Here is a 22,448-nt window from a genome sequence, read left to right on the forward strand (position 1 = left end):
ATATCCCATTCCTAATTTCAGAATATGAGTTTGCATTCAAATAAGAAAAAATTATTTCAATCATTTTAAAGGCATCATGTACTCTTCATATACTATATTTTCTAGTCATAGAAACCATTTGGAGGATGATTAACAAACCAGAAAACAGCTCTAAATGCCATATAAATCACATAATTTTAAAAATCCTATGTGGTTTTATTCTCTCCACAAGCGATCAAATTTTAAGACGCTTAATAATAGTAGTGGTAGTATATTGGTTATCCAGGCCTTAGTACTGTTCAATATAAGTGCTACTGTGTTCTCTTTCTGTCCCCAAATTGCCTAATTGTTTGAAACCTTTTACATACCCATTTTATACAAATGCAATGAATATCAAATCTGTAAATTGGCTAGATGCTTGTCAGCATTTAGATTCAAATGTCTTTGTAGATGGAACCAAGGTACAAGAGCATTTCACTATATTACCTCAAGCCTCTATGATCCTGGGTTTGTACAGAAGATAAGATATTGCAAAATGACTAATATAAGCCATGTATTCTTTCTGATTTTCTATATAGTCAACTAACTGCAGACAGAAAATGTTTAAAGCATATTTACTTATAGTGATCATATACAGACTATTTTTCTTGACATTATACCCTAAAGAACATGATATAGCATATGTTTCTTAACATTTATACTGAGCATCACAAAAAATCTAAAAATTGTAAATACAAAACAAAGAGATATGTATATTATGTGCAAACACTTCATTCATATAATGGACTTGAGTATCTATTCACATAATGATAGTTATGGGTGTCCTGTTGTAGATGTAGTGATAAATCTCTGTTGGGAATAAACAATTTCCCCATCTTTTCTTTCACTTTGAGATAGCTCACTTTGGGGCCAAAGTCATAATCCTCCTGTATTTTGTCCCACAAGTGCTAGGGTAACCATATTAGTGTAGGGACATACATTTTTTCTGATTTTTCAACTTAAAAATAAACGTAGATCATGAGTTTAAAAGTATTAAAACTAGGGTTGGAGAGATGGCTCAGGGGTTGGGAGCACTGACTGTTCTTTCAGAGGTCCTGAGTTCAATAACCATATGGTGGCTCACAGCCATCTGTTATGGGACCTGACATCTTCTTCTGGTGTGTCTTCAGGCACCAACAGTGCAGTCATATACAAAAATAAAGAAATCTTAAAAAATATTAAGACTGAATGGAAGTGGAGGAAGAAACCAAAAGGAGGGAAGAGATAAGAAGCATGAGGAGGACTGTTGAATTTATTCAATATAAACACTATACTTACACTGAAATATGTTTATGAAATTTATCACTATGTGTGAAGAATATATGACAAATATTTTAGGAATAATTAAATAAAAGCATAGATTTTAGAATATTAAAAATTATAACTGTATGTTTAGAAGTCCAATGGTAATGTAGTTTCTCATGAAATTAGTGTTTTTACTTTTTTTTAGGTTTTGGAATTTTTTTTCATTTTTATTTTATATTTTCTTTTCTCTACTAGTATTATTTTATCTCTATTAAAATGATTTTTTCACATATCTACCTATAAATTTATTTATTATTTTCCATATGTATGCATGCGTGTGTGTGTGTGTGTGGGTGTGTGTGTATGAGTGAGTGTGCATGCTACAACATGCAATTAGTGATCACACAATAATTTTTTGTTATTTTTTATTCTACATTTATGTAGGTGTGTTCTGGAGATCAAGCTTATGTTATAATCTTTGAATAGCTACTGTCTTTACACACTGACTTATCCATCCTATAGTCCCTGTTTATAAATTATTTCCCTTACACCAAATAAGAGGCACAGAGTAACAAAGAAAAATATTGAACTGGTAAATTCTGCTTTAGTATTAACTGTCATGACAGATAGCTGCACAGACCCTTTAATTGTCCTGGATAATTTTGACAAATTGTTCACTCAGTTTTATATCTTCCTTAGGATAAATAATCTAGAATGATTAATATTGATTCAAGGTACACTGGAAAGTATTGGCTTTGTGTCAATTACATGGTTTAATTTTACTGCAAAGTCTTTTGTCCAAAAAAAAAAAGAATATGCTTTGTGATTTTATTACTTTTTTAAAAATTGCTAAACTATGATAGTGATTTTTATGCTTGTTATTCAGTGAGTCACAATTTATTTCAGTTCTTTTGCTGTTACTTATGTATAGTATCAAATGTAATTCCAAACTATTTTTCTAAAATAGATTTGATAATAGTAATATGCATTGCTAGAGAGAATCAGGCTACATTTCCTGAAATACCTTATGCTCTATGACCCAGGAAGATGTCTAAGAGATATACATTGAAGCATCCACAATAGAAGAGATGTAGAAATAAGCATTTACAGGCAGGGCGTACAAGTAATCTACTTATGAGCACCCTTGTATTACCTGCATTAAATCTAGCAAAACCTTTTCTTTCCATGAATCAAGACAATTGATAGCAAGTAAATCTAAGTGTCAGACTCAAGCTGTAAGGGGAATTTGCCACGTATTTTGGAAAAAAAATGTGGCCAGGGAATAGCCAAATAAATGAATAAATTAAAATAACTACAGAATACTAACCACAAGTAAATGTGAAATACTTTATCAGAAAAAATATCTTCTCCACAGTCATTGGTTGGTCCTATCTGACGTTAAGCATGCACAAAGAAAGCAAAGCCATCAGTAATCAGCATAAATAAAAAGGAGCAAAACATATGACAAATACTGGAATTAATTGATATTATACAATTTAAATTTTACTTTATGCAGGGCTAGAGAGATCGCTCACTGGTTAAGAACACTGACGGCTCTTCCAGAGGTCCTGAGTTCAATTCCCAGGAACCACATGGTGGTTCACAAACATCTGTAATGGGATTTGATGTACTCTTCTGCTATGTCTTCAGAGAGCTGCAACATACTTAAAATAAATAAGATAAATATTAAAAATTTATATTACAGCATAATTTGAAATAATGTGTAGAATATTGTATCAAAAAGTAGAGGATGAAAATGTTTTATGTTCTCCTTGTTTTTTTTTCTTTATTAATTAAACAGTTTTAATTTCAGTCTATGCCAAGTTTAGAACTCTTTATGTTACTATGTCATTAAGTGAATAAAATTTCAATAATATTGGCCTCTGCTTATAAATAGTTTGTTATCATAAGAATAGTATAATAGTAAAGACCAATTGATATATTAAAATAATGATATATTATTCTTATAGAATTATAAAGCTAATAAATATTGTGAAATGTATTTAAAGAGTAATATCTTATGGGTTATTGAATGCTATATTAATGGTATAGAGCTAGAAAATGGAATGTTTACAAGTTTCAGTGTTTAATACCCTTCCTGGGACTTGAAAAACATCTTCAATAATTTTGCTTCTCTCTATATATAATTTTCCCACATTCCAGGACATAATTAAAACAGGAATAGACACTTCTAGCTCACCTCTCATTCAGTATTTCACTTACTTATTAGAGCTGCCTTCTTCAAAAGTTCTGGAGAGAAAAGTGAGAGATGAGAATAATCTAAAAGTAAAAATAAGACAGATTACAGACTTTGAATGCAGGGGTACAAGACAAGAGATAAGGCCTAGTAGTTTAAAATAGATAACAAGATAGACAAAACAGGTTAATTTGAAAAACAGTGGTAACTGCAGACAGTTTTCAGTTGAAGGAAAATCCAATAGAAAGACATAATAAACATGAAAAATCAAATAACTGTAAATAAGAGAAACAAAAATGAAAAGACTAACTTTAGAAATGATAAAATTAGGACTGGTCAAAGTTAAATTGTTGAAGAAAGAATGAAATACTGATTTATGATGAACACCATCCGTGAGAAATTTGTATAAAGCTTAGGTCCATGAAGCTATGGCTTGAGGAGCAGATAGGTAGTGTAAAAGGCAAATAGAATCATGTTTGTTAGTACAAGATCTTCCTCATTGTAAAGGTCCATTTTTCTATTTTATTGCTGTATTAGCTGTGTTTTTGCCTACTCTTTCTTGATTAGTGTAAGGATGTTTTTAACGAGAGGAATATAAATGGCAAATAATAAAGTTAAGGTTAATCTTGGGTCACATCCTTTCAAGGTTCCTTATGTTAACATCTGGTTGAAATTGTAAATGAGTGTAAATGTTACAATCATTTAATATTAAAAATAAAATCAATGATTTCTCTTTTAAAAAAAAAGAAGTTAAAGTGCTGGCCAACACTTCATAGCAAAAGAGCTCCTATTCAAATTTGCTGGATTCTACTTCAGTAAAAGCATGTCTCATAAAAATTTTTAATCACAATCCTAGGTTTCTACCCTACATTTATCATTCAGTTCCCAGATAAAAGAACTACAACTTTTTTTTTCAGTTTAACAACTTTATTTGGAACTTCCATAAACTCACATTGCAAAAAACAAACAACAAAAAAAAAAAAAACAAAAAAGCAATCCATATGAATACTACAATGGTGAAAATTCTTCTGTTTGTCCTGCTTCTTGTTACAAATGTGGCTGGCATGAGTGATATGATGAAGAATTTATGAATGCAATCATATTTCTTTTTCTCTTTTTAATTTTTTTCTTGGATATTTTACGTATTTACATTTCAAATGTTATCCCCTTTCCACTCTTCTTCCCTCTCCCCTCCCCCTCCCCCTGCTTCTATGAGGATTCTCCCACTCCCACCCACCCACACCTACCTCTACTCCCTGGTATTCCCTTACATTGGGGACTCAAGTCTTCACAGGATCAAGGGCTTCACCTATTGATGCTGAACAATGACATCTTCTGCTAAATATGAGGCTAAAACCATGAGTCCCTCCATGTATACACTTTGGTTCGTGGTCTAGTAACTAGGGGCTCTAGTGAGTTTGGTTGATTGATATTGTTATTCTTCCTATGGGGTTGCTAAGCCCTTCAACTCCTTTATTCCTTTCTCTAGCTCCTCTATTGGGGTCTCTGTGTTCAGTCTGATGGTTAGCTGCAAGCATCCTCATCTGTATCAGTAAGGCTTTGGCAGAGCCTCTCAGGGGAAATCTGTATCTGGCTCCTGTCAGCAAGAAGTTCTTGGCAACAGCAATAGTGGCTAGGTTTGGGGGCAAAATATGGGATGGATTCCCAGGTGAGGAAGTCTCTGAATGACCATTTCTTCAATCTCTGCTCCAAACGTTGTCCCTATGTTTCCTCCCATAAGTATTTTGTGCTCTCTTCTATGAAGGACTGAAATATCCACATTTTGGTCTTCCTTCTTCTTCAGCTTCTTGTGGTCTATGAATTGTTTCTTGGGTATTCCCAGATTTTGAGCTAATATCCACTTATCAATTAGTGTATACCATCTGTGTTCTTTTGGGCCCGGGTTACCTCACTTAGGATGATATTTTCTAGTTCCATCCATTCCCCTAAGAATTTCATGTAGTCATTTGTTTTTAATAACTGAGTAGTTGAAGTGTTGATTTTTTGTTTCTACTTGGTTGACTTCAGCCCTAAGTTTGATTATTTCCTGCTGTCTACTCCTCGTGGTTGTATTTGCTTCTTTTTGTTCTAGAGCTTTGAGGTGTACTATCAAGCTGCTAGTGTATGCTCTCTCCTGTTTTTTTAAGGGACACTCAGAACTATGAATTTTCTTCTTAGCACTGTTTTCATTGTGTCCCATAAGTTTGGGGATGTTGTGCCTTCATTTTCATTAAATTTTAAAATCTTTTACATCTTTATTTATTTCTTAACCAAGTTATCATTGAGTAGAGCTTTGTTCAGCTTCCATGTATATGTGGACTTTCTGTCATTTTAGTTGTTATTGAAGACCATCCTTAGTCCATGTTGATCTGATAGGATGCAGGGGATTATTTCAATTTTCTTGTATCTGTTGAGGTGTGTTTTGTGATTGATTATATGGTCAATTTTTGAGAACTTACCATGAGGTTCTGAGAAGAAGGTATTTTCTTTTAGGATGAAATGTTCTATAGATATCTGTTAAATCCATTTGGTTCATAACTCTTTTAGTTTCTTTTTGTCTCTGTTTAGTTTCTGTTTCCATGATCTGTCCATTGATGAGAGTGTAGTGTTGAAGCCTCTTACTATTATTGTGTGAGGTACAATTGTGATTTGAGCTTTAGTAAGGTTTCTTTATGAATATAGGTATCCTTGCTTTTGAAGCATAGATATTCAGGGTTGAGAGTTTGTCTCGATTTTTTCTGGACCCATATCATTATGCCCATGCTGTAAGTTCCCAATGACCAGTGAGGAGCCGATTCCAATGCAAAACATGTAAGGGTCTTTACTAAGAGCTCTGGAGCAAAGTTTCTCAGACTCTCACTTTTGCAGTGGGTCAGAGTGAGAGCCCATAGCCTAGGGGTTCTGAGTTTTTATTATGGTTACAACAAACAGGGCATTTCCATACAGATCAGCAAGTTAATATTTTAAATATTACATTCCTGGTGCAATCTTCAGGAACCAAACCTGGAAGGCAGAACCACCTGAGAAATAGGATAGTCAGGTTATCTATTCTCTGCAGTATATCTTAGGCTTTCTACATGTACGTTGTAACCTAAGTGGATGTTGCAAAGGGGGCTGTGTTGCCATAAGGCACTTGCTTAGGAGGACACTTCGATTTTCTTTCTGGAATTGGAGTTTAGCTCCTAGTCTCGCACAAAATGGAGTTTCTTCAAAAAATGGAGTTGGTTGGGCTTTATAATATCATCCAGCAAAGGATCCTGTGTTTATTGGAAAAGTACCATTCCCAGTTCTCAGGAGTATATGTGATACTGCCTGAAAACTGTTTTATTCATGGATGATCCTTGGAGCCATTGTAGTTATCTCAAAAAAAAAAAAAAAGATCATGAGAGATGCATTTTATATATGTCAAACAAAATGAGTTGTCTACAAGTCCTGGGCCCAGTTTTATCTTGAAAGTGTGATTCCTAATTTGAAAGAATTTCTGTTACCAAGGGATTTTTGTCACACTTACCGTGCTGAACTTACATTGCTAACCTTACCTCTGAGGGCAACTGTTTATCTAGCGATCATTACTTGACACACAACCAGCAAAGTATCTGTGACTGGTATCACTAGGCTTACTGTCACTTGAATAAATACCAACATACCTTACGTCACAGGCATCAGCATTGTTTGGGAATTTTCCTCATTATTTGTAACCCCTTACCTCCTACTGTTTATATTTACAATGTAATGGTCACTGCACTTTAGACTCCCTGGGATTCAAACAAAAACAATTAACAGATTAATCAGTGGATACATTCTTAGCATCGATTTCTGTCTGCCACTCATTATTCTTAGCTATTATTTTATTTCATATCCATATGTGTGTGTGTGTGCAAGAGAGAGAGAAAGAGAGAAAGAGAGAGAGAGAGAGAACCTATGCCTATGGTCTGCACATGCTAGGTAAACTGGCCCTATAACTCATGTGTGTACATGTGTGTGTGTGCGTGTGTATGTGTGTAAATAGTGAATGTAATTTGTGTACTGTACAGTGCAACAAAGGAAAGAAGGCAGTGTTGAATAGGGCGTTTTAAAGAAGCATTATTTTCATATTATTTAGCACATGCAGTTTAGATTTAATTTTCTGCTCTCTAGGCTGAAAATGATATATCCCCTAATAATACATATCTGCTCTTTCTATGATTATTACATTATTCCAACATAGAAGAATGTATAACTTAATATTTAAGATATGATTTTCCTAAAAAATATTACACTTATTCACTAGAATATTTACTGTAATCAAATATAGATTATAGTTTCCACCAAAAAACTACTTAAGTGATGAAAATGTTCACATTCAAAATTAATTTTCAGTCATGACCTTATTCATCCTCTATTAAAGGATAAATATTGCATATTTTTATGTTGAATCTAATAAGGGCCTTATAAAATATACCATTCCTTTAAAAATAATATTTCGTATAATGTTATTGGACTTATTTTCCTTTTGGAATGTATTTTCTCTGTTTTGTAATATATAATCATTTCAAATACATTTCATTCTTATTCTTAGAGATTTGGCACAATAAATTCATTCTTCCTGAGTTTCTTTTATAAAATTATTTTCTTATTCTTTGAGAACTTTTTACAAAAAGTATTGTGACCATATTAACACCAGTCTCCTCTATCTCACTTTTCCTTCTTCCCTAAATTTTTGCCCAATTATTTTTGTCTTACCTATTTAGTCCAAAAGTATTTCTTATGTTACACAAAGGAGTACTACATGAGAACTGGAGCAATTATCAATTCAGTTATTTTTGCAGCATAAACAAATCATTAAAAATTTATTTTTAAAACATTTATTTTTTATTTTCTTATGTCACACTGGAGAACACATTAAAATATATTAGGTTTAAAATTATTCTCTTCTTTTCTTTTTGTACTTTCTTTCATTTAAAAAAAATAGGACAAAATGTCTTCATTTCCAGAGAGCCATTCCTAGGATTTTGTTTTCACTCTCACATAATTTTTTATAACTACCCTAAGATTTGCCATTTCTGTTGACTGCTACAATTCTTATTATTGCTGAGTGGATTAGCTAAATTTAGGAAATATCATTTTAAAATGACAATTAGTCATTGTTTTAAGATAAAAAATATACCTGATTATGGCTTTGGAGTTCCTAATTCCATTCAGCAGGTCAAGTGTGGCAAAGTGTCCTGCAAAGTCACACACGGGCTGGCATCCTAATGTGGCCTGCCTAATAAGATGTTTAGAAATAGAAACCAGCTTATGCCATGACAGGTTCAAAGCTTGGAGTGACATCAAGTCTTTTACTGCCTTAGGTAATCAAGCAATCCATGTAATCACTTTTTTATTGGCTGTCTGTAAGGTTAGACTAAGAAACAACCCACATCAGATCTTTTGTCATCATCTTTCAGGCTATGCCGTGTCATACAGTCCATTTAATCTTAAGAATGGAAATACAAAATTAGGTTTAGAAGCATAAATTTGAGGCCAGTTGTATGATTTAAAATTCTACTGCATTATATCCTTTTCAATTACATTAACATTCTACAAATGCTACTGATTAGTATGTTGGTTTTGCCTTTCGTCAGAGAAAGGACCACATTTAAACAATGCCTGATCACACAATTACTTCCTACTATGGTTGGAAGGCGTCTGTAGCCACCTGTCACAATGCTGACATTGTGTCATTAGTTAGAGATGCACTTGTCTGGATGAAGTCTTTGTATGTTGCAGTCTTTCCTAGAGAACAGAAAGAGAAGGCTCTTATTCAAACTATAAACACTGTTATCGGAATCATTATAAGAAGCAATTTGTTAGATGTTTGGACTGAAATAAAGGGAACTATTTTAATTGGGGCTTAGAGCAAGGTCTCAGTAATCAATCTAGGAATGTTTTAATAAAACTAGATTAGAGGTTGTTTTATATAATGTTCCACCCAATTTTTATACTTAAATATGGTAAGGAAGATTTATTCTTCAAATTTAACATCTAGAATAGGTTGTTACATTTTGGTTTCTATTTCCATTACACTTCCTTTTTTGGCAGCTTGAACAGTTTAGTTTTCTCCATTAAATAAATCACTTTTTACATCATTCATTTAGTCATGAACAAAGCTTTTGGTATTGTTCTGGAAACTGATATTCAGCAAAGATCCTTATTAGAGCTAGGGTCAAATGTAAATATACATAATTAATTGGAAACTACAGAAACTATGAGAACATAAAATAAATGACATAATTAGTGTTAAATAGAATAAGTATTCTACATCACAAACAAATGCCAAAATATCATATGATAGACATATACATTTCTATTACTAGGAAAGGAATGGAAGGCCAGATATGGTAATGATGTTTAAATATGATTTATAAATATGATTAATGAATGTTGTTTTATTTTCATCAAAAGTAAATTTGAAGCCTTACCTTTCTATAATGAAGTCCAAATAATTAAAGGGAATAAACAAATATTAATACTTTCAAAAATTCATTGGGAACATTAGAGTGATTTCTAGTGTTCTAGAAAGGAACAAGAAGAGAAACAGGTATTCATTCAAGCCCCCAGCTCCTTTTCACATTTTACAGATATATTTAATTGAATTTGTACTTGAGTAATAGTATACTCTACGATTAGTCACTTGACAAAGAATAATAGTATATCACATGTTTTTCATATATATGTATATGTTTGTTCAAATATGTATAATATAAAAACAGGAACACTTTGAAATCAGAAAGCAATCTCTGGGAAGCAGATTTATTAGTACAATAATATCACAATCAGGCTTATATCTTTATGTGATAGAGGACTTAAATTTAAAATGTTTTTTGACTCATTCTTTACCTTGAGAAAGATCCATTAAGGTATTAGATTGTTGAAAGTAGGCTTTGCAATCTCTTTAGAATGCTATTAATACTTGAAAAATGTTAAATTAGCCTAACAATATAGTAAATAGTGATTAACTACAGCTCTGTTAAGTTTGGTTCCTATTTTTTCTACTCCAATAGTATTACACATTCAACTCTGTTTGGATAATCTAAATTGTAAAGAAAAGTCGAGAGGGGAAACAATTTTACAAAGTGAGATAAAAATTATATTCAAAATAAATCCTTAAACAGATGGTTATCTAAATTTTTCTTTTTGAAAGGAGCTGATTCTGAACAGATTGCTTATGTGTCTCGCCAGTAGAAGTGGATTATCTGTCTTGAATTGGATTGTGATGACGGTGACCCTATTCTAAGTAAACCAAATCTCTTGAACTATATAATGAGATCAGGAGGAACATTCAGCCTGAGAACGACAGATTGCAACAACTGAGATGATTTTGCTAATGTTTTCTTCCAGCTTCTTCCTTTGATATGCATGATACTTTGACTTTTTTTCCTGCAGACACCTCTGATCCTGTGTACAAAGTGTACACATCTTTTCTTTTCTTTTTATTCATATAAGCAAAGCTGAATGAGTGCCCGAAAGCTGCGCAATCTGTCTTACAAAAAGGTGACTGTGGAAGAGTCTAGATTCTTCACTAGCTGTATGACAGAAATTGTAGTAAATGCATAAAGAACAGGTATTTAAATAATTCACTCTTATTTCTTCTTCTATTTAGGCTGTGAGGAAACAAAAGTTGCTTGAACAGAGTATCCAGTCTGCCCAGGAAATTGAAAAATCCTTGCACTTAATTCAGGAGTCGCTTGAATTCATTGACAAGCAGTTGGCAGCTTATATCGCTGACAAGGTGGATGCTGCTCAAATGCCTCAGGAAGCCCAGGCAAGTCATCCAAACCGAGAATGAGCATTTGTCTTTATTTTTATACTTTTAATGTTTCAACTCTAGTGGGGTGCTGTTGGTTTTCCTATTTAGGTATTATTTAAATACTTGCAAAGATGTTTCCTTTCATTTATTCATTGAACTATCTGGAAGTGACATCTAAAATAAGTCTACTTTAAGATTTATTTTCTGAATTATGCAGGGTACCAATTTTCAATAGAGACAATGAAACACAAGAGATCTGATATCGTGTTTACAAATGTTTCAAAATTATAACAGTCTAGATGAAAACCAAAGCATAGCAATTTATATGACACAGACATAATTTCATCTCTTCTTAAACGTTATTCTCAACCATTTCCAAACAACTCAAATTTGTAATGGTAAATAGTATTTCTAAAATAATGTTTCTGTCTTTATATTGTGCTACAAGTAGACAACAACACAGGATATTCAACCCGTTGATACTGATCATACTAGATGTGCTCATGTACACAAACTTACATACTCTCCTTCTTTGAATTCAATTTATGAAGTGTTTCTAAATACATTTTCTGGAAATGATATTGAAAGTGGAAATTAATTCTCTATAAATTGGAATTACATAAATAGATCCCACACCCTAATATATTTCATATGATATTATAAACTGCAAATTTCTGTTTTTAAGTAATGTGTAAATATGTGTAAAATCACATGCATATTATTATTTAAATGTTTTAAACTAAGTCATATACTACAAAGGGCAAATATGTACTTTTCAAAGCACACACACACATACATATATACATATATATATGTATATATAAATCTTACAACCAAGTATAAATGATATCTCTGTGAAATGATGTGAGGGTATTCGAAAGTGATGGGTAAATCCCATTGTTGCTTTTCTATCTTATTCATATATATTTTGGAAGCATTTCAGTTTAAAAATTTGATAGTTGTGTAACATATAGGAATTGTAGATTATGGCTACAAATGCCATTATGATTCATTGAATCACAATTTGTTGCTCAGAGTATCAATACATGTATTAGCATTCAGTAGCACACCACAGTTTCTACATTTAACAAATGAAGCCCCTCTGAACTTGGGTTAGATGATAGGAAATGTTTTTAATATGGCAAATTCAAGAAGCATAGATTCCTGATAAAATGTACACTATTACAATAGATGGAGACCACATTTAATGTAGAGAATTTTGATGATAAAATCAGACATGGGACAACAATAAATACTATAATGGAAATGGGGATACCAAATAATCACCGTTGTACATGCACTAAGAAATTAACCTTATAATAATCTATTCAAGTTCTGAAGTATTTAACACTCATGTGACTATTCAAACTTGACTCACATAGACATTTTAATAGTCAGAGTTAGGCTCTGCATGTGTGTGTGTGTGTGTGTGTGTGTGTGTGTGTGTGTGTGTGTGTGTGTGGCACATTGAAGACAGACTAATGTTTTTATTGGCTTAAGTAAAATGGGGAGCTTTTAAGGAAAAGCATATTGCCTGTTTGAGAAGAGAGTAGTATGTGACACTGGTTCAGTATCCTATAGAAAATAAGTATATAATATGTTATTTAACTCTGATTTCTCTCTATAATAAATATGACAATGTGAAACATTAGAGAGTACAAAATGCCTGAAAACCACTGAGCATTTATTTATTTGAACCTGTTTTTTTCCACAATGACTAAATAAATTGTTTTCTGTAACAGAGTTATCAATCACTAGTTAAGGTTGTGTTTCCAAAGGTTCTAGCTGAAGCTCCTGTTGAAGACAGAGTTGAAGAGTACAGAAGCTGTCTGAGAAATAGGAATTTAAATTATATAGCTATGTGTTATTAAGGGACTCCTAACTGTGGGAGAGGGAGGTGTCTCTGACACTTTTTCCTACTTTTAGGGATCCTTGCCTCCAACTGGGTTGCCTGGTTCAGACTTAATATGAAGGGAAGTACCTAGTCTTACTGTATCTTGTTAAGCACTGTTCAGTTGATATGCCTGGGAGAACTGTTCTTTTCTGAAGGAAACAAAAGAGTAGGGTAGGTGGTGCATAACTGGGAGAAGTGGATGTGGTGAACATGTGATCAGGTTATAATGTATGAGAGAAGAATAATTAAATAAATTTAAATAGAGATAAATAAAAATAATTAAAGAAAAGAATTTAAGCACAGTGTTTCAGACACAGGAGTTACTTAAAATGCCAGTAAAATTACATTTTCTTAGGTTTGTCTTTGTGGTCGAAATGGATTTGAATGTTTTATAGTGGGCAGAAAAATGTGAAATACATTTCTTTAAATGTAGTTCATAGCTCAGTGCCAGTTGAAAGATGAGTAGGGTTTGTGTCCCCTGTCAGAAATCACATTCTTGTTACATCAATGAGAAACAGAAAAAAAAAAACACGTGTAATATTTCTGTGGTTGCTAATCATTTACATAAACCTTAGGTTTTCTGGGAGATGCTGATCCAGGAGATCTGTGAGTGTCTGTCTCCACCGTGTGGTGCACTACTAGTTTGACTACTAAATAGGATTTCTAAATACCTCCTTCCTTTCCTTCAGTTTAAATTGAAAGCCCTGGGTCAAAAACCATCCTATCTGTATGAGAATACTTGCCATGTGACAAACTTGTGACAGTTATATCTTAGTACACATAAAAGTATATAAAGATGAATATAGTTTCTCTATATTTACATTTAGAAAGTACCCAGCTTAAACCATTATTTCCACTTTATCAATTGTCTAGCATGATTAGATCAAAATGCAACCACAGTAAATGAGTTAAAAATAAAGTCATAATTACAGATTTTGGTCTATCAGAAAGAGCTTAGGATTTCACTAGGAAGTTAATCTGACTTAAGGTGCAAATAATCAATTTTTTATTTCAAATAATTTGGAACAGCTTATTTTGACAGTAGATTTTTGGTGTATACACTCACAAAGGGTCATTTTTTCAGAATATGTATATGAAAAATTAATGGTGGGAATAAAATGCAATTGACAATGTGTTTACCTATTATACTTGAGATCCGGGTTTTAAGTGTACTGAAAAATAAATTGAACAACACACACATACACACACACACACACACACACAGAGAGAGAGAGAGAGAGAGAGAGAGAGAGAGAGAGAGAGAGAGAGAGAGAGAGAGAGACCTAGACCCAGACCCAGACCCAGGCACAGGCACAGGCACAGGCACAGATACAGACAGGGATGAAGAGAAAGGAAATAAAGAGATTTGAGCCACTCTCACCCAGCAAAATAGATACAATGGTTAATACTATACAGTAGGCCTGAGTGCTACAATATACAATTTATGACTTGTCAGTTTTCAGTGACTTACTTTTATTTTCTTTTATTAACTTATATTTTGCTACAGAAGATATGAAAGATTAGAATCAGATAATCCATCATTTATTGTACTTTGAATGCATAAATTCTTGTTAGAAAGTAAGATAATGAGATGTGTAGTTTTCTCTTATAAGCATAAAAATATGTATTTTAAGACTTCTGTTATAGTATCTTAGTGTAAAATGACTCTATAAATTCTATACATAAAAATAAAGCTATTTGTATCAAATAATAGTTGGATGAAAGAGGAGAGATAAAATAACTAAAAACCATTTCATAAGCTAATGAAATCATCAAACAATAAACGGAAAGGATATTTCTAATTAGTAAGATTATTGTTATCATCTCCATTGTTTCCAATGGAGATTAATGTTATGTTTAAGAGAATACTTGGACAAGCTATTTTCATTCTTTTTGGTTATGAAAATGAAATGTGACTACAAATGCAAAGGGATTCAATTTCCAGAGAGGAATGCTTTATCACTCTTCTTGTCAATTTATGAATTTCAATTTTACAAAATGAAGTAAAACTGTATTCAAATGTCTGTCTTTTTCTGGTTGTTGAATTTCTATAATATCATTTTGAAAATTTCAAATTTATTTACTCCTGATCATAATTATATTTTTCATATTTCCCCATGTTTGAAATGTAAAAATCATTCAGGATTCTTCAGAACATTTTTTCCTTCAATTACATATTCTTCTGGATGTAATTTCAAAATTACGGTCTATATTTGAATACAATAAATCCAATGCTGTTACATTTCTATATTAACAGTAGCCTCTACTACATATTTTAATATATATGAAATATTTTCAGATTTTTTATTGTAAATAATAGCAAAAACTTAAATAATCATTTAATATTGTTGCTTTTATGCTTCAGATAGCTACAATTTAATTGTGCTTACCATTTTATGTCATTAATTTGGTAAATGAGAATGACCTGATGAGTTAAAATATTCTAAAAATACCTGGCCTAATATCACATATTCAAAAAGCACTATATTAGAAATATCACTTAGGTCTGATTGAATTTTTATTCTATATTTTCTCCTATTACCATCCTTAATGAAAAATTGGTATTTTCCCTTTCAGTTGTTTTATTCCATATGTGAATATATAGCTTTATTTATTAGTATAGTTACTATATTTTATTGAATTTTTTATTTACATTTCAAGTATTATCCCCTTTCCAGATTTCCCATCTATAAATACCCTATCTCATCCCCCTCCCCCTTCTTCTATGAGGATGTTCCCTAACCCAACCACCCACCCCTACCCACTTCCCCACCCTGACATTCCCCTACACTGGGGGATCCAGCATTGGCATGACCAAGGACTTCTCCTCCCATTGGTGCCCAACAAGGCCATCCTCTGCTCCATATGCAGAGGCAACCGTGGGTCCGTCCATGAATAATCTTTGGATGGTGGTTTAGTCCTTGGGAGCTCTGGTTGGTTGGTATTGTTCTTATGGGGTTGCAAGCCCCTTAGGCTCCTTCAATCCTTTCTCTATTTTCTCAATGGGGGGTCCCATTCTTAGTTCAATGGTTGACTGGGAGCATTCACCTCTGTATTTGTCAGGCTCTGGCAAGCCTCTCAGGAGACAGCTGTATCAGGCTCCTGTCAACATGCACTTCTTGGCATCAACAATATTGTCTGGGTTTGATGACTGTATGTATATGGGCTCAATTACTATATTTGTAAACACCTTATTTTTTGAGAAATTCACATGTTTAGACTGCATTTAAATATCTTCTGCCATTTCCTTTCTACCTTCCAACATGTTTCATGTACCTCATCCCATATTTTGGATATATCTTTAATTATTGTTATTGTATTTATACACACACACACACACACACACACACACACATATATATACATATATATATATATATATATATAGAGAGAGAGAGAGAGAGAGAAAGACAGAGACAGAGACAGAGAGAGACAGAGAGACAGATACAGCAGATACAGATATAGATACAGATACAGTTACAGATGCAGATATAAACATACACTGATGTCCTATGTTCATGAGTCAATGGCTGGCCCCTCGAGATTAGACAACTTTTTTTTTCATCTTTATTAATTTGAGTATTTCTTATTTACATTTCAATTGTTATTCCCCTTCCCGGTTTCCGGGCCAACATCCCCCTAATCCCTCCCCCTCCCAATCTTTATGGGTGTTCCCTTCCCCATCCTCCCCCCATTACCGCCCTCCCCCCAACAATCACGTTCACTGAGGGTTCAGTCTTGGCAGAACCAAGGGCTTCCCCTTCCACTGGTGCTCTTACTAGGCTATTCATTGCTACCCAGGGTCAGTCCATGTATAGTCTTTGGGTAGTGGCTTAGTCCCTGGAAGCTCTGGTTGGTTGGCATTGTTGTTCATATGGGGTCTCAAGCCCCTTCAAGGTCTTTCAGGCCTTTCTCTGATTCCTTCAACGGGGGCCAGTTCTCAGTTCAGTGGTTTGCTGCTGGCATTCGCCTATGTATTTGTTGTATTCTGGCTGTGTCTCTCAGGAGAGATCTACATCCGGTTCCTGTCGGCCAGCACTTTATGTGAGAGCTTGTCCCTGAAGGAAATTATAATTGTTTCTCAGCAGCTATTTATCACCTCTATCTGTTCATCTATTGGTGTAACCATGAAGAAATTTACTTGTCCTCCTTGGTATGTCAACTACTGTTATGAATGCTTAGGTCCTGTTAAGGCAACTTGAATGTGGACAGTTTATGTTTTCACTTCCTCTGTCATACATATGGTATGTTATGTAACAGTGGATAGCCACATGAGCCTTTGGCACTTAGAAACTTTCAATGAGCCTACTGTAGTTTTCCATGCATCATACATATAGGGTTTTCTTGTAAATACATCAGTAGATTTGAATACCCCACAGCTACTTACATGCATTTTGACTAGTTGTCAATCTCTGTAACACTGTCCATCTGTTACAAAGTAAAGCTTTCTTTGATGTCTATAAATATCTCTGGGTATAAGGGCAAGCATGTCAACTAAAATTCAAATTAATCTTTTAATAGGGAAATGGAAGTAGTATATATACCCTTTGAGCTATCCAGCCAAAGGCAGTTGAACATTTAGAGTGCATGGCATGAACACCCTCCTTTTGAGTGAATTTAAGTACAAAAAGGCTGTTGTTCAAGATAAAAGTATGACTATTGCACTGTTTTGGTTAACTTGCAGGTTCAATAATCGTGGTTCACAGATCGACAGTTGGGTAATATTACTGATTGCTCCTCTCCTTTCATAGTTTGTATAATAACTTATGATCATATGAGATCTAGTCCTCAGAGAAGAGACCTCCAGATCTCTAAATTCCCCCCATGTCCTGTACCTGAAGCATCTGCTGTCTTCAGCAGTATGGCATTACCTTCCAGTTGTGGAAGGCAGCAAAGAACAAGAGCAACACCCTATAATGTTTTGTATATCTCTTGCATTACAACTTTAGAGGCGGTTTTCTCATGCCTGGTATTAGAGTTTAAATAGATGGTTTAAGTCACTGACATGTATGTGCTCTCACACAGACCCACATGTTGAAACATTTTACAGATTTTAATGGTTTTGCATATTAGTTTCTTTTCTGTTGCCATGATAAAATACCATAACCAAGACAAGTTATAAGTCAAAGAGTTTACTTTGGCTTGTCATACCATAAAGTTAGAGTCCATAGTAGAGAATATAATATAGCAGCAGGCAGAAGGCCTAGTGGCAGGGATGGGGAACATAAGATTTCATTTTTTAAGCAGAGATTATAAAATAAACTTCAAGTAATGATGGGTTTTTAATTTCAATAACCATGTAAGTGACATACTTCCTCCAGCAAGTCTATACCTGAGCCTCCCAAACAGTGTCACAGAATAGGACTCAAGTATTTAAACATCCAAGACTATAGCTAACACTTCTCACTTAAGCCACTATACATAAGGATGGGATTTGTTTGATGAAATTTGAATTTCTAAAACTGATAATGAATTTGAAAATTTGATTATGTTATAGGTAAGGATTATATTTTATTAGATACATTTCTTAAATTCTTTACTGTTTCTGTTTGATAAAATTTTTATATGTAGCTACGATGATAATTTTACAAGATTTGTTGTTTACATTACACAAACATATAATGGGTAATAAGGGAGAACCAGAGCTCAAGCTGTATAACCTTCAGAGTTTTCTGAAGAAATTATAAATTTGTTACAAATATGTAAATCATTCTTATTCACATTTAGTTCTCCTTCCCAAATGTATTTTAATGTCCTTACCATAGTTTCAAAATGGCCATGCAATGTTTATCTTAGTTTTGATATTTTAATAGTAAATATATATTATAATGAAAGTCTCTATATGAATGTATTATTTAAATAATTGTTATTATTGACAATAATATCATTCCTTAAATTGATATATTTTGAATGACAATGTCTAAGAAGAATATTTTTACAGAGTAAAAAGTAAAGTATATGTATAATGCAGGAAAATATTTTACAAGAGTTTAAAATATGTTCAATTAATGTATAAGTCTATTAGAAAATATATCATTCACTTTACAACCTTGCTGAGGTAGAATCGACTAGAAATCTGCAATCATTTAATTTATAATTTATAAACTGGATTCTATTATTATATATAATTATAGTTTGCAACTTTCTACAGTAAAAACATCTTGATATTTAATGTGCATAATTTATTTAGCCACTGAATTTTTATGCAAAAGTTAAAAATCAGGAAAATGTAATCTCTAATCCCTTTAAAGCAGTGCCATATAAATGTAAACTTAGCATTAAATCCTATACATTGTGACAACATATCACATGTGTATGATGCACTTTATACATTGTAATGTCCATTTAATTTTTTAATGCTTGTGACATTTTGAAGAATATGAAGAGTTTTATCCAGTGATATAATTATGTGATGTGAATAGAAACAATTCAAACTCTCTAAAATGCATCGCCCTGTGTTCAAAATTCCCAATCTTCCTCTGCCATGGTACCTGGTTCATCACATCCCTTGGTGGCAGATGCACATTACATTTCTGGTTGCATATTAGTAGGTTTCAATTGTTTCTATCATTTATAAAATATGGAAATTGTATAGCATTTTTGACAAATATGAAGTTAGTTTTCAGATGATATTTCTTATGCCTATAGTACTGTATTCTCCTTTTGTAGCTGCAATATGAAGATTTGATTTTTTGGTGGTATCATAAAGCTCTCTTTATTCTATAAACTTCCAATGAGCATTTATTTTGCTTATTGAGCTTTTCATTTCCAGCATGATATTATTGGCTTTTCAAAGCAATTATCTTTATTGAATTTTACTCTAATATCTCCAGTTTACTTTCTTTTTGCACTGTGTGCGTGTGTGTGTATGTATTTGTTCTCTCAGAACACATATTGTCTCTTCTTTGAGTTATTTGAAGATATTTATTACTATTCATTCAAATTCTTTAGAAGTAATTTTAAGTCATTCTTATGGGGTGGGGAGTCATTATTACTACAGGATTCACAATCTTTGGAAGAGACATAGTGTTTTGGCTTTTTGTATTGCTTTTGTTTCTGCATGGAGAATTGAGTAAGTGAAACTATTTGTTAAAGATTATCCATACTTAGGCAAGTGATCTTTTTTAAGCAGAAACATCTATAGAACTCAAGAAAAGATCAACTCATAATGCGATTTCCTCATAATTTTTCTCTGGAACTTGTATTCACAGTAATCAACTTCTATCACCAATGTCCTTCTAAGAGTCCTCTGCTATTGTTTATCATAATTACTCTCTATGAGTCAACACAATCATAATTTTCTCCCTCCTCTACACTCTCTTATATGGATTTTTCCACCTAGAAACCTTATCCTGGTTAATCTATGGCCAATAATCAATTTCTTTGAATATTACCAGTAAAATATTTTCTGTAAGTACTATAATTATATATATATATACATATATATATATATTTGATTAACATATAATAGTTCTACCTAGCAAGATAGTTTAATGTAATCATCCATTTGGCTTCCCATGAAGGCACGTCATTTCTATGTGGCTTGATAATATCCAACTGTATTGTATTTATTCCATTGCCATAATTTCTTTTTGCATACATATTGTGATGGACACATATGCTCAATTAATATTTTGGCTATTGTGATACTAACACAGTTTATATGAATATACAGCAATCTCTTTTGTATGCAGAGTTTAATAATTTTAGATGTAAATTTGAGAGCAGAGCAAGTGAATTATAAATTATATTTACAGAACTTCAAAAAAACACTTTGCATTGTCATAGTAGTATTGCTATATTACATTGCTTGCAACAGTATATGGGTTCATTTTTATCTGTATACTTACCAGTTAATGTTTATTTTCACTTTTGAAAATAACACTGATCCAGGCTAGAGTGAGATGATACCAAATTTTATGACTTCTATTGTCATAATGGTTAATTGTCAAGTATTTTTATACTTCTATGTTACCTATATTTAGTTGTTGAGAAATAATCTTTACACGTGACCTAAAATTTTTAATGTGGTTCCTTATTCTTTGTTTCATTTTTAGTTTCTTTCATATTCTAAGTATCCAAACTGTTTAGAAAGTCAGAAGAATTGTTGGCAGATATCTTCTCATATTCTATGGGCTGTCTCTTCAGGCTGCTGATTATTTCCTTTTCTGTTCAATAGCTTTATGGGCTTTTGTAATACTACTTTCCTGTTTTGCAGGAAATTTTACAGAAATGTCTTGAAGTGCTTGCATAGTTTTCTTCTAGTAAATTCATATTATCTGGTCTTAACATTAGTCTTAATCGAAACTTAATGATTATTTTGAGCTCCTTTTCTTAGTTTGTTGAAAAATAATCTTAAATTTTGTGTTTACATGGTGGTATCCTGGCTGTTCTTTGAAGGTTGTTTTAATACCCCTTTTGTTAACCAGTTGTCAAGGAGAGATCATTCCATAATTTTTGTTTCTCTTCTTCAATTTATATCACCTATACTTTTGGAATTGCCATTGTAGAGAATTTTTATTTCCTTGTAAAATTAATTAATACAATTAACAGCTATTAAATGTTGTTTCAGTGTTGATTATGATTGCTTTCATGAATTTAAGCTCAACCAATTCATTACTGACATATGAGTACTTTCAAATGCCATGTATTGGTTTTACATTCAGATGACTTAATCACCGATTTAGCTTGTTTTCTATTGGGTTCCAATTAAAAAGTAAAACTTCATTTACAGAATAAAGCCATTTTGGTTGATTACATAATTTTCTCCGAACCTAAAAACAAAAACCCAGAAAAACAAAACAAAACAAACAAAACAAACAAAGAAATAAAGCTTGAGCAATGTATCTTAAAAGATGACTTATCTGTGCTCTCAAGCACATAAGTTTTCATCTATGGTCTGTCTGGCTTCTTCTGGTGAGGACCAGGATGAAGTGAACAAATTTCTGCAACATCAGGCTCTCTCTTTTTCACTCTTGTATTCTATTCAGACTTGAAGCAAAATGTATTGATGTCATACACACTTGGGGCAGGCTTCTCACCATTAGCTAATCTTAGTTAATCTCTACAAATACCCTTATAGACATGGTAAATGTGTGTTTCACCAATCTAGTAGTCAGTTCGTAATTTGAAATATTTTGTCAACTAAGCTTTCCTAACTTACTGTTCATTTAGGACGGTATGATAATTAATTCCCAATTGCTACTTGTATTAGTGTCAAATTCATGGCAAATTTTGTTGTTTTCCAAAACTAGAATTGCTTTCAGTTTCCAAGTCTTACACTTTTCTATGAAAATATGTCCAATTAAATATAATCCATGAAATTG

The 22,448-nt window shown here is 32.7% G+C and overlaps 1 protein-coding gene across 8 annotated transcripts in view; it reads left to right on the plus strand.

Moving 5' to 3' along the window:
• Nucleotides 1-22,448, plus strand: part of Dmd (dystrophin) — a 2,349,574-nt gene that overhangs the window by 1,002,085 nt on the left and 1,325,041 nt on the right. For all 8 annotated transcript variants that reach the window (XM_087599109.1, NM_001370876.1, XM_087599108.1 and 5 more), the window contains 1 exon segment: nt 11,082-11,243. In XM_087599109.1, the coding sequence (XP_087455235.1) occupies nt 11,082-11,243 (162 nt within the window).

Source organism: Rattus norvegicus, chromosome X, assembly GCF_021556685.1.
Source record: "Rattus norvegicus strain SHRSP/BbbUtx chromosome X, alternate assembly SHRSP_T2T, whole genome shotgun sequence".
Classification (NCBI taxonomy): domain Eukaryota; kingdom Metazoa; phylum Chordata; class Mammalia; order Rodentia; family Muridae; genus Rattus; species Rattus norvegicus.